This window comes from Euleptes europaea, chromosome 4 (assembly GCF_029931775.1).
Source record: "Euleptes europaea isolate rEulEur1 chromosome 4, rEulEur1.hap1, whole genome shotgun sequence".
Classification (NCBI taxonomy): Eukaryota; Metazoa; Chordata; class Lepidosauria; order Squamata; family Sphaerodactylidae; genus Euleptes; species Euleptes europaea.
In genome coordinates, this window is record NC_079315.1 from 79,718,431 (window position 1) to 79,731,669 (window position 13,239).

The 13,239-nt window shown below is 43.0% G+C and overlaps 1 protein-coding gene across 1 annotated transcript in view; it reads left to right on the forward strand.

Moving 5' to 3' along the window:
* KIAA0825 (KIAA0825 ortholog) overlaps window positions 1-12,917 on the forward strand; it is a 100,403-nt gene extending 87,486 nt beyond the window's left edge. Inside the window, exons 13-15 of the mRNA XM_056849241.1 lie at window positions 6,170-6,358; window positions 10,145-10,382; window positions 12,698-12,917. Of these exons, the coding sequence (XP_056705219.1) occupies window positions 6,170-6,358; window positions 10,145-10,382; window positions 12,698-12,782 (512 nt within the window). The 3' untranslated portion in view covers window positions 12,783-12,917. The remainder of the gene's footprint in view (window positions 1-6,169; window positions 6,359-10,144; window positions 10,383-12,697) is intronic.
* Window positions 12,918-13,239: the final 322 nt, after the last annotated feature.

The following is a 13,239-nucleotide window of genomic DNA, read 5'->3' on the forward strand; positions in this document are numbered from 1 at the left end:
ACGAAGAGGCGGGCCAGTTTCTGAGCAGAGGGGATCCCTGCGCATGGAATCAAATGTATTTGCTTAGAAAACAAATCAGTAACAACCCACAACACAGTTTTACCCCCACTGAGAGGGAGATCAGTCATGAAGTCCATAGCAATCACTTCCCAAGGTTTGCTGGGCGTTTCAAGAGGTTGTAGCAGTCCCGGGGGTTTGCCCTGCGATCGTTTCGCAGCGGCACAAACGGGACAGCTGCGGATGAAGGAGTCAATGTCGGAACGCATTCCCCCCCACCAGAACTGTCTGCGCAATAAGTGAAGGGTTTTCAGAAACCCAAAGTGCCCAGCTGTTTTGGCTCCATGGGCTAAATGTAAAACGTCCTTCCGGAGAGCCTTGGGGACATACAATTTCGAGTCCTTGTACCAGGATCCTCCTTGTTCCAAAACACCAGGAGGTAGGGTATGAGCGGAACGTTCTAAAAGGCACTGGTCCCGAAGGACAGTTAAAAAGGACTCGGAGATGGGGATTTTGGAGGGGGCCCCCCCGTCGGCCGTGGAGATCTTAGAAACAGTTATGGGGCTAGTGCTTACGTGCGGCGGCGCGCAGACTGCAGGCGGCTGGGCGGTCGGAGGGGTAGGAAGGGCGGGAACTCCGGTTTGTTGCGGTGGCGGCTGGGCAGCCGGTTGGGCTGGCGGAGCTTGTAAGTTGGGTAAGGTGTGCTGATGCTGGGATCAAGTTTGCACAGCCAGCATAGGTAGGGCCCCACGTTGCATAGGGGTGAACAGAGAGTTGGTGGGTCTCTCGAGTTTTACCGGATATTGTGGTAAACGGGAGAGGGCATCCGCGAGAACGTTCTGCTTCCCAGGGACGTGCTTCAGGGTGAAACGGAACTGAGCAAAGAACTCCGCCCACCGTTGTTGTTTCGCCGATAGCTTATGGGACCCCGTGAGGGCAGCTAGATTTTTGTGATCGGTCCAAACCTCAAAGGGGACTTTAGACCCTTCCAAGAATTGTCGCCATAGAGTCAGTGCATGATGAACTGCTGAGGCCTCTTTCTCCCAGATGGGCCAGTTTAATTGAGCGTGCGCAATTTTTTTTGAAAAGTAAGCGCAAGGGTGAAGAAGACCATCCGGTCCTTGCTGGAGGAGAGCCCCTCCCATGGCTACATCGGAAGCATCGACTTGCACAATGAACATTTGATTTGGGTCTGGGTGCTGTAGCACCGGCTCCGAAGTGAAGAGGCGTTTGAGGGCCAGAAAGGCGGCTTGGCATTGCTCAGTCCATAGGATTTTTGCGGAGGGCAAGGCAGCCGAGCTTACTTTTCCCTTAGTTTTCAGTAGGTCCGTAATGGGTAGAGCCACCTGGGCGAAGTTAGGGATGAATCCTCGATAGAAGTTTGCAAATCCCAGAAATTGCTGTACTTGCTTACGGTTGGTGGGGGGAGTCCAATCGAGGACGGCTTGGACTTTGGCGGGGTCCATGCGAAGACCTTGGTGGGAGATGATGTATCCCAAAAACGTGAGTTTGCTTTGGTGAAATTCGCACTTAGCTAGTTTTGCGAAAAGTTGATGGTTACGCAGGCGTTGCAGAACTTCCCTGACCAGAGCCACATGCTCGTCCATAGTTTTCGAATAAATGAGAATGTCATCTAAGTAGACCACCACCCCACGATATAGAAGGTCATGTAGGATTTCATTGATGAGTTGCATGAAGACCCCCGGGGCCCCTTTTAATCCGAACGGCATCACAAGGAATTCATACATTCCGAAACAGCTAGAGAAGGCAGTGAGGTGCTCATCCCCTTCGCGGATACGGACTCGGTAGTAAGCTTCCACCAAGTCTAATTTAGAGAACACACGGCCTTCCTGTAATTGTCCCAAAATATCTGATATTAATGGGATAGGATAGGCGTTGGTCTGGGTAACCGCATTGAGCTTTCTGAAGTCAATGCACAGGCGAAGGTCGCCCTCTTTTTTCCGGACGAAAAACGCGGGGGCCGAGTTTGGGGCATTCGAAGGGCGAATGAACCCTCTGGCGAGGTTTTTGTCCAAAAAGTCCCGGAGGACAGTGCGCTCGGAAGCGCTCATAGGGTAAATCTTACTCTTGGTCAATGTGCAGTCCTTTACCACTTCAATCGCACAGTCTGAGGCCCGGTGGGGGGGTAAGGCATCACATTCCCTAAGGTCGAAGACATCTTCAAAGTCCCGGTATACAGCGGGTAGAGCCGGTGGTGTTGGGGCGGTAGAGGTTAATGCTGGAACGGGCGGATATAGCAGAGCAAAGTTTTGCCGATGCTGGTCGCAGGTGGGACTAGCGAAGGAGATAGTGTTTGTTTCCCAATCAATACTGGGACTATGTCCTTTAATCCAGTTAATTCCCAAGACCACTTCAAATCGGATAGGGGCTATAGTGAAGTCTATTTGTTCCCAGTGGGAACCAATTCCCATTGCCACCCCTATGGTGCGGTGATCAACTGGACCCCCCTGGAAATGGCTTCCGTCCATTTGGGCAAATTGGACGGGGGCGGGTAAAGCCTCAGAGTCGGCTCTGAGTGCAGCAAAAGTGGCTTCGCTTATGAGAGTGCGACAGCAACCGGAGTCAATTAGTGCTTTGACGGGGATTTGTGGGCCACCGTTAAGTTGTTGTAAAACTGCATCCACGTAGACGGTGGAGTCCACTTCTTTGATTTTGGTAGGAGCATTCGGTTTGATAGGAAGATCCTGAGAGGTCTGTGGAGACGCTCCATTCACCACAGACCGGAGCCGTTTTTTGACAAGTCGAGGGGAGATTCCAGGTTTAAGGCTGGAGAAATCCAAGGATTTTCCTCATCCGAAGAGGGAAAGTTGTCCCCCAATGGGGCACTTGTAATCCGAGACCCGGCGGGGTCGTTGGTAGTAGGCAGGGAGGCTGGGTCCCCGGCATGGAGTGCAGAGGGTGTGGGTCTTCCGGAGCTGCGCTGCGGGTGGCCGCGGTGCCTCTGCGTGGTGGACGACCTCGGGCGCGGGTTGTCGTGCTGGGACGAAATAATTCCTGGCGGCGCGGGCAAACGGCTGCAAAGTGGCCCATTTCTCCGCAAGTAAGACAGGCACCCCTCTGAAATCGGGCTTCACGTTCCTGGGGCGGACGTGGGGGATTTCGTGGGATGAGCAGTGGTGCCTTGGGTTGAGGCTTTTGGGTGCCTTTTTCCTTGTGCTTTTGACGGACGAGAGAAATAAAGCGTCGGCGGCTTTCCACTTCCTTACCCGGATAGGCCAGCCCCCTTGCGAACTGGGAGGGGGCCTTAAGGGGAGCAGAATGTCAGGCTGCTATCTCGGTTTCGTTATTGTCTCTGTCTCTGCGCTGTATTGTCTGCCCCCCAAGGTCGCATACCTAGGCCTGGGAACTCAGCTCCTGGGAAACTGTATTCAGCCTATGCGTGTAATCTCCCGCCTTTCCTGCCTTATAATATCTCCCAGCTAGTGAGTCTCTCATAGCTGTCATTTTATTCGTTTGCACTGTATGCCTATTTGACCAGTAAAAGCCATCTGTTTGGACTCTATATGACTTTGTGGTGATTTCTGGTTCTGTGGGCCAAGGGCTAATAAAATGACAGCTATCAGAGACTCACTAGCTGGGAGATATTATAAGGCAGGAAAGGCGGGAGATTACACGCATAGGCTGAATACAGTTTCCCAGGAGCTGAGTTCCCAGGCCTAGGTATGCGACCTTGGGGGGCAGACAATACAGCGCAGAGACAGAGACAATAACGAAACCGAGATAGCAGCCTGACAGAAACAGCTACATTTCAACTCTGGTGAATTTGCTAAAAACTGCTATAATTTGTTAAAAACTGTTAATGTGGGATTTTCCTTCATTTGGGCAGTCTAAATTCTGGTTGTTTCTTTGTTTGTTTCATTTATATAGTAGATGTCATTACATAAGAAATAATTTGATCAGGGAACAAATAGTTAAAAGAAATTGCTTCATTTTGCATAGTAATTCACTTTGTATTCTATTAATGCTGTGTTTGAAAAGAATAAATGTTTGCAATCTATTAAAATGTTAGCTACAACTATTTTGTAATGCTGTTAAACTGCATAATGTTAGCATTTATTTTTATCATCTCTTCACAAAGCAATTTCATATTGGTTATATTAAATTCACATACTATTTAGTTCTGTCATTTTAAAGTGGTCTAACATTTGTCAGGAGCACATCACCATTCAACTTCTGTCATGTTTCCTATTGAATTCTACAATGTATTCACTTACCTATTCAGATACATGTCATCTTCTACAAAGACTGATAAATGTCTGATGATGATCATGTTCTTAATTCGTCATAGTGTTCTTGTATTACCCTGTGTTGAATTTTGCTGGCTGTTTCAATTATCACAAGGATTAAGGGGCAGAAATTATTGATCTATTGACTGACAGTTCCCTTGAGCTTCAGCAGAATGTACCCTACTTAGAAATGTTCAGCCTTAAACAAGTTTCTTTACAACTAAATTTATTTAATTATGTGGAGGCTATCTTGGAGTTTGTTGTTCATCTAAGAATATTAACTGTTGATTAAGTATGGGGTATGGGTGCTAGCCTTAAAACAATTTTTATAGTAGGGATACAGAGGGTGGATGGTAACAAAGAAAAATAGTGATTAACCCCCACAAACTTAGATGTATGTTAGTATCATGAAGATTGATTATTAACGTTGTTTATAAAAACTCAAGTCAATGTAGTGTTGAGTATTCCAGAAGCCTCCTCCTCTGGTAGGGGAGCAGGCTGGGAAGGTACTTGTGCTTCTTATTATTAGCTTCAAAGATGGTATATGTTTGCAAAGTTTCACTCACCGAACACATTGAGTTTGTAGAGCCTTGAGATCTTTTCCAGTAGCAACTATTACTTAATCATATTTGTAAAGAGGAAGTTTTTGGAATATCCTCAGTTATAATGACCTTGGCCCTTATCAGTTAATTGGAGCCAGTTTGCTATTCCAGACAGCATCTCATTATTTCAGACTATTAATTGAAACACCTGGCAAAAGCTGTCCCATCCTGATAAAAATTGATTTTTTTTCATTAGCTGGCTCCTTTTTCTCAAAGTATCTGAGGATGGTCTACATCTCAGTTAGAATAGCTGTTGTCCTCTTTTATTATTGTTATTGCCGTTGTAGAAGCATTTGTTTATTATAGAATCATAGAGTTGGAAGGGACTGCCATGGTCATCTAGTCCAGCCCCCTGCAAAATTCAGGAAATTCACAACTACCTCCCCCTACACCCCCAGTGACCCCTACTCCATGCCCAGAAGACGGCCAAGATGCCCTCCCTCTCATGATCTGCCTAAGGTCATAGAATCAGCATTGCTGGCAGATGGTCATCTAGCCTCTGCTTAAAAACCTCCAGGGAAAGAATGCTTACCACCTCCCGAGGAAGCCTGTTCCCAGGCAGTTCCCAGGCAGTCCCTGCCCAGGCAGTGACCAAGTACAAACATGCTTACCTTAGCAAGGTTGCTGTATCATGTGCCTTTAGACCATGCCGTAGGTGCCAGAGATTTATGGAGATGCCTGCGTAATTGCTCAAGAAAGAAAGATGTTATGAAGTGGCAGGGTACTACTGCAAGGGGATGGAGAAAACCTGGCTGGTGTTTGGCACTTAAAGAGATTTAAAATGCCAGATGAGGTGTCCTGTTGCAGTGATACTACAAAAAGCAATTTGCTGCTGAAGACTTTTAAAAAAGTGATTTTAAGACTTTTTTAAAATGATAAAGGTACAAGCAGTGTTGGTGGTGTTAAAGAGTTATGCTTAGAGTTGCTACTGAAATCCTACCTCAAGTGAAATTCTAAGTAAATTTGGGAATTGTTTCTCTGTGAAATCTTGGAAGTGATAAAAGAGGTTTTCTAAGAGTAGTTGTATTTCTTAGTAAGGCTTCATACATCGTACATTTCTGGGTTATCACCAGATTTCACCTATATTGAGGATAGGTGGGGTAAACCCTTCCGGCCATGTCATATTTCACTGTGCCTCCAGAGTTCCTATCTGCTCTGTGGGCAAAAATCTAAAGGTTCTATTTGGCTACTTGTATGTTTTCCCTAGTGAAGAAAATAGCCGCTCTGGGAGTCAGGTGGCTAATAGTCCCCCATTGGACGCTGCATAATTGTCTATTGGATTATGGCTTGACTTGAGACTGTTTTCTTTCTTCTGTTTTCAAGAATCTGAAGTGTTCAAATGTGGAGAACAAAGTACTTGCCTTGATGAGAAAAATAGCAACAAATCAAGTTTAACGGAAGCAATCTTTACAGTACTATCTTACTGCATTTTATCTCCCAAATCACTTGGTGGTGTTCTTGAGAATTTCATGGAAAAAGAGAAGATGTGGGATTGTTTGTACAACATGTCAGGTATGAGAAACATGGTGAAATGTATGTGTCTTTATATAGATTTCATTTTCTTGGTTTATTGATACAGTATGTCAGAATAGAGGTAAAGGTAGTCTCTTGTGCAGGCAGCGGCAGGGGTGATGTCACATAATGAAGTTTACTAGGCAGATTGTTTATGGGGTGGTTTGCCATTGCCTTCCCCAGTCATCTACACTTTATCCCCAGCAAGCTGGGTACTCATTTTACCAACCTCGGAAGGATTGAAGGCTGAGTCAACCTTGAGCCGGCTACTTGAAACCAGCTTCCATTGGGATTGAGCTCAGGTTGCGAGCAGAGCTTGGACTGCAGTACTGCAGATTACCACTTTGCCAGAATACAACATCTTAAACCACATAATGTTAGAAGTGTCCTGGAGATTTATTTAAGGAATGTTGCTAGCCTCTCTACTCTCAAATCAAGATAAAACCGTGGCAATGGTAAGAAATGGAGCGTTCATAGCTATAATGTGCAGTACTAGACATCCTGTTTTCAAAAGTGACTACATCTTTTAATGTGAAAGGCCAGTTCTGGGTGGGGAGCATCCCCCCGCCCCAAGTGTGGTACTTGTAAATGAAGAAAAGAGAATCACCAACGCAAACTGGGGATGAAATATGAATGTTTAGAGTTTCTTTGCCCAGCAACTTGAGGGAGATACTCTTGGAAAATGACTGTGAAAGTATCTTAAACTATATTTTCCTGCCCCATAACGCAAATTAAAATTTGCTGTAATTCTCTCCTAGTCACATACTATAATATTTAGTTGATTTTATTAATGAAAAATCCTCCTGTAAGAACTGAGTTACAGCCCATTCCTGAGGGGGAGGGCTAAGCTGCCACCTCCAGAGGAGGATTCAGCCCCCCGCGCACTGAAGCCAGGAAGCTGCCCTTACCTTTGAGCCCCGTGGAAGTGCTCCATAGTTTTCCACAGGGCCACACCACCTAAAGACGGAACTATTCCGCCAGTCTTATGGTTGAGTCCAGCTACGGTTCTCCTATAAATATTGGCCTCCCTGGTCTCCCCTACCCCACTTGGAGGGTGAGGTAGAAATGTAATGAAATAAATAAATAAATAAAGCCAGTGGTGGACTGAAACGAGCCCCGTGTGATTTCCCCCCGAATCCTTTCTTTTGTTTTTCTTGTCAGTTGTACCTACTGATATAGACCTTTTTCTAGGTATATATGATTCCTACCAAATACCTTAATAGTGTCATGATAATTACCCAGCATCATAATTTTTAAAATGTTTTAGCAATGTATTTCTTAGAAGGTATGCATTGTTGAATACTTAATTTAGAGAGCAATCCTAAGCAGATCTATGCAGAATTCTACTCAGGTCTATTCAATGGGGCTATTCTTGGGCAGTGCTCATAGGATGGCAACGCAAACAGATCAAACTAACTTTGAGAACTTGTTTGCTCAATAGAAGAAACAGGAAGCATGGTGAATTATAATAATTTATGAACTTCTACTTAATAAGTAAAAGAATGGCAACTGAGAAAAATAATTTATAACAGTACAGTAAACGATAATATAATGTTGTTTTGAGGTGGAGATGGGACCCCCTGCTGACCCCAACTGCAACAGCCTGCTTCCACCACATTGGAAGCTGAGGTTGGCCAGTCCCTATGAGGTATAGGCTGGAGCCTTGACTAACCTTGGCAGCAAGGGACCCATCCAGTGGCGAGGGTGCACCATCCCCAGTCTGCCCAGGCCCCAGCGGCAAGGGCCTGCCTCCGCCTCACTTTGAACCAGGAGTGATGGAGGACAGTCTCCACCCAGTAGTGGCAACCCCACAAGGACTTAGCATCAGCATCCCAACTTGCTCAGCCCACCTGGAAATTGAAACAGTTGGATGGAGGGAGGCAAAGAGCTGGCTTCAGTGGGAGTGGTGTTTGGCACCTGGAGGAGGACAGAGAAGTGTTAGGAAGAGGGTAGAAGGGTAAAAAAGAGAAGAAGTGGAGAGGAGGCAATAGTGAGGCCAAGCAAGGAAGATGACCTGACAGGCACCAGCTCCTCACAGCCCAGCTTACCTGTAGAAGGGTAGGATGACACAAAGTCTGGGACTCCAACCCCAGGGTAGGATTGAGAACTGGCTATTGGGAAGTACCGTACAGCATGATGCATCTGGAAGAGAAAGTAAAGGTTTTGTTGTTAGCAGTTGATGGGCATGCGAGTCTTTCTGCACCTGCAAGGACCCACACACTTCACATACATACATATGTAAAGTTATAAATCCATCTAAGTTTATTTGGTTAAATAAAAAAAATTATTTCATTAATTACTCTGTTAATTAATAACTCTGTGAAGGAAGAAAAGTTCAGGAGGTATCAAGTGCTTTAATATCATTGTGTATTACTAGTCTTCCAAATCGAAAATGATATTCAAGTGGATAAATGTCAATAAACAATGCCTGTGGTATCAGTTGGAACAACATAGTTCAAGTCCCACAACCTTAGTATTTCAGATTTTCAAGACCTTTTAAGCAAAGGAATTAAGAATATATGATCTATGCAAATCCCTTTGTTGTTGGGATATTGGAAGTTTGGGCTAGATTAAAATAAAACATATAAATCCAAAGATATCGTTGTGAACAACCTTTGCATTCAACATCTTATCCCAAGTTGGAAGTATGACACAAATTATGTGATTTATTGAAACTCACTATATTGGGTAATGCTTAACTTTTCTAGAATTACAAAGTAAAATTCCATCTGTGGGTTGGTTCCAGTACTTCCAGCAACCAACTTATATTTCTGATAAAGTAAGAAACCATCACATACATACCTCTAAAGGTAAAGGTCCCCTGTGCAAGCACCGGGTCATTTTTGACGTATGGGGTGATGTCACATCCTGACGTTTACTAGGCAGACTTTGTTTATGGGGTGGTTTGCCAGTGCCTTCCACAGTCATCTTCCCTTTACCCCCAGCAAGCTGGGTACTCATTTTACTGACCTCAGAAGGATAGAAGGCTGAGTCAACCTTGAGCCTGCTCCCTGAAACCAACTTCCGTCGGGATCGAACTCAGGTTGTGAGCGGAGCTTTGACTGCAGTACTGCAGCTTACCACTCTGCGCCACGGGCTCTACAGGAGGTTTTGAGTTACTTAAGCATTGGGAATTGACATTGAAAAACTAATCTGGGGAAAAGGTCGTAGAATTAATCGTATGTTAAATCTTTGGCTTCCTAAGAACCCTAATGTTATTCTAGTAGGGGCTTATGTCTAAGTATTGTAAAAAGCAGAATGTAAATATGATTCTGGACATTGTTATTGCAGAAAAATCCTGATTGAAAAAAATGTAAATCAGAGATGGGTTTCAATATAAAAACATACATCAGTAAGGTTTGGCAGATTGCAGAACTGTTGAAGTGTGTATGCTTGAAGGATTGTGGACAGTAGAAACCTTGTTCATCAATAATATGGCAGCTTTTTGTGGTATTTTGACAACAAACATTACATCTGGATTTAAATGTTTTTGTTATAGTCTGTAATAGAAAAAGTGATGCACGAAGAAGTGCTTTATGGGTTTTTCTCTGCATAGATTTCTTTGTATTTTTATCTGTAATGTCAGATTCTTCTTTATTTTGTTTACGTTAATATTTACAAAAATGAAATGAAAAAACTATGAAAACTAACAGTACAATCCTAAGGACACTTTCCTAAGAGTAAGCCTCACTGAACAGATTTGGGTAGGATTCTGAGTAGACCTGCTTGGTATTGCTCTCTAAATGGCTCGGCTTAGTTAATGTCTCTTTTATTTTGCCTCCAAAGTTTCTAGTTGTGCTGAATCGGAACCAGAGGTAATCAGATGTTTGAAGCTGACTTTGATGAATTCAGTTAAGGGTATAGTGAAGCAGATCATTTCTTTGATGCATTCATGGGAAGCAACAGAGAACTACAGAACCTATCAACACAAGCAAATAGTTCCTGAAAGTTTGTTGAAGACAGTTCCAAAGGAATGGAATTATATTCCTAGAGAAATGAAGAGAAAAGAATCTGGGAAATGTAGGTGTGTTCTTCCATAAACCTATCAAAATAATGATTGCTCATGTAATGAGAATTAGAGTTGTGGTATAATTTAACAATTCTAGCAAGATAATTCCTGAAGTTTTGAGGTAATTGTTGACATATGTTGATGCAGTTATTTTCCTTGCTAAGTAATTGACAAAATACCTGTCTTTGTAATGGTGGGAAGAAGCAAGTGCTGCAAGGACTTTTTGACAGGGTACATAGGAGGCAGAATACGTATCCAGTGTTCCGCACTAGAAGAGATGCACTGATTTCCCCACTCACTCACCTGGAATCCCTGTTGATGGATGCCAAGCTATGTAGTCTCAGGAGCATGTTTTTCGCCCACTGCACTGGTGACCCCAAGCACAAAACTTTTCCCCATATTAATGAGGCATTTATTCATATGAGGGAAAGTAAAGAGGGGAACTCAGATATGCTATTTAGCTTGAAAAGGCATGTGGTGGGCAAACAAGATCACCTGGCCCACTGTGCTGTGGCCCTTGAGGCATTTTAAATGGACTAATTGTTACCTAAAATGGCAGCAACCATGGGTCAGACTTGAGGCTGCCATGATGTCTGATTTAGCTTTAAATCTCCTGGAAAACAATGAACCACTCAGTCTTCATTGGGGCATTTGCAGGAAGCAGGGGGATTTCATTAAAAAAAATAAAAACTAGTAGTTGCCTGTCTGCATGCCTAGGAGTTCCTCTGGTTGTATCTTTTTTCACTGCCCCACTAGTAGTAACAGAACCATCGTGTTCACTATTAGGAAAGATAAATAGCACATTAATGATAGATTTTTAATCATTTGGGAGATGTAGTATATTTTCATCTGTGGTAAAAAGGATAAAACGTTGTGCTAGTGATAGTCAAAGGTCTCCAATTGTTAAAACAGCCACCTGTTTTCCTTTCTGCCTTTATACAGTTTAGGAAACAGATTGCTGTTAGTGATTAGACTTTGTTGAGTGTAAATATGATATCACAGGTTTAATTTATAGTGAATGTTGGGACTGTAATGTTAGAGTGTACTTTGTCATAGATTTGTAATATGGGCATTTATAATTGGCTGTCTATAATAATGTCACTTACTTGGCTTGAAACCTTTTCCTCTAATTAGTTCCTAAAACAAGTTTAAAATACTCAACTTTATTCAAAATAGTAGCAAAGTATCCAGAATTTTAATAATGCAAATTTAAATGTTTCATTAGTTTTATGTATAAAGGGAATAGTTTTAAAGTTATTTTTAATTGCAAAATATTGTTTTTATATTCCTCTTTTACCCTTAATGTGGGAGTAATCTCTGACTGAAATGACAAAATTGTGTAAGGAGCAAAAGAGACAGTGTTAGTGGGAATCATTTTGTGATATGATATGATATCAAGTTGCGAAATGGGGGTTTACACTATACCTTTAGATTGAATGCCTGAAGTTGCCGTACACCAAGTCAGACCATTGGTATTAAAGGCATTACTGTCCATTCTGACTGGCAACAGCTCTCTAGTAGTCTCTAGTATAAGACTTTCTCATCACCTACTACTGGATTCTTTTTAACTGGAGATGCTGGGGATTGAGAATAGGACTGTCTGCATGCAAAGCAGAAGTTTCCTCTGTGCCACAGCCCCTCCTCACATTCCCTGAAGAAGTGGGAAACTCACTGAGATGTATCCCATGGTACATGAGCAAGCCCTTTGATATTCATAGATTAATTGCTTAGATCCTAGTTTCTGTGTTCAATTTCATTTCAAGACTTGCTAAGTAGTGAATTATAGTATTCAACAGTTATACTGTTGGGTAAGTAGCTTAGACTTGAGGGATAGTGACTTGCCCGAGGCTGCATGGCGAGGTTCATGGTTTAGTAGGGATTTAACTCATGTCTCTCTGTGGAGGGTGGAATGACCTTTCCAATACAAGATGAATATATCCCGGTTCATACATTATCTTGAACTGGCACTTGGTGCTGTCCTCTGTGTGGAAGAAGCAAGCTCCCGCTCTCTACACCACATAGATATCTAAAGTGAACTGGGCACTCTAGACAAAGACCTCATCACATGGGGTACCAGGTTGTGGGGTTGTTCCCCCTCAAAAAAAGACATGGAGATACGCATAAATCATGTCTCCATATGATATTATTTGCATAGTGGAAGGGATGGAGATGAAAGCTTGCTCCTTTGCCATGGAAGATGGTGCCAGCCCTATCTGCCATGTGCATCTAGGCTATGAGTCTCAGTCACTTCTATACTTAGACATTGGCAGTGCTCAAAACTTCATGTAAAACTACAGAGTTTAGTATTAATCATATCTTTTTTTTTTAAGGCTTCACAAAGCTTGCTGCTCAAGCGGTATCTATTGTAATCAGCAAGCTACCTACGGTGATTGCGTGTTTGCCTCTCCCAATTAAGTATTTCTTCTTTCTGTCCGAGAGAAAAATGCCAAAAACTTGTATTGAATCAAAAAAGGCTGGTCTTCTTGTCTGGATCTTGATTGTAATTATATGTCGGATATTTGAGGATGGAAACACCACAGAACTTTTAATCGGTACAACACTTGACAGATGGAGCAAAGAGAAGCTTAGTTTGGTTCGTGTATGTTTGGAAAGCATTATGGGGAAAAAGAAAAGTAGCCCTAAAGAAGTGGCACAGAAGATTATATGGAGCATTGAACAGCAAAGACCAAACTGGATTGAAAGCCAATTACTAAAGGCAAGAAAATTAAGCATTGACTGGTAAGGAGGTATAATACTTTCTTTTTTCCTGTCACTTATTGCTGTGAACACAACATGTTTCATAATAAAACATTTTATAGTAAAAATATTTGTAATAGCAAGTGTTAGATTCCCACAGGGATCTGATTATTAG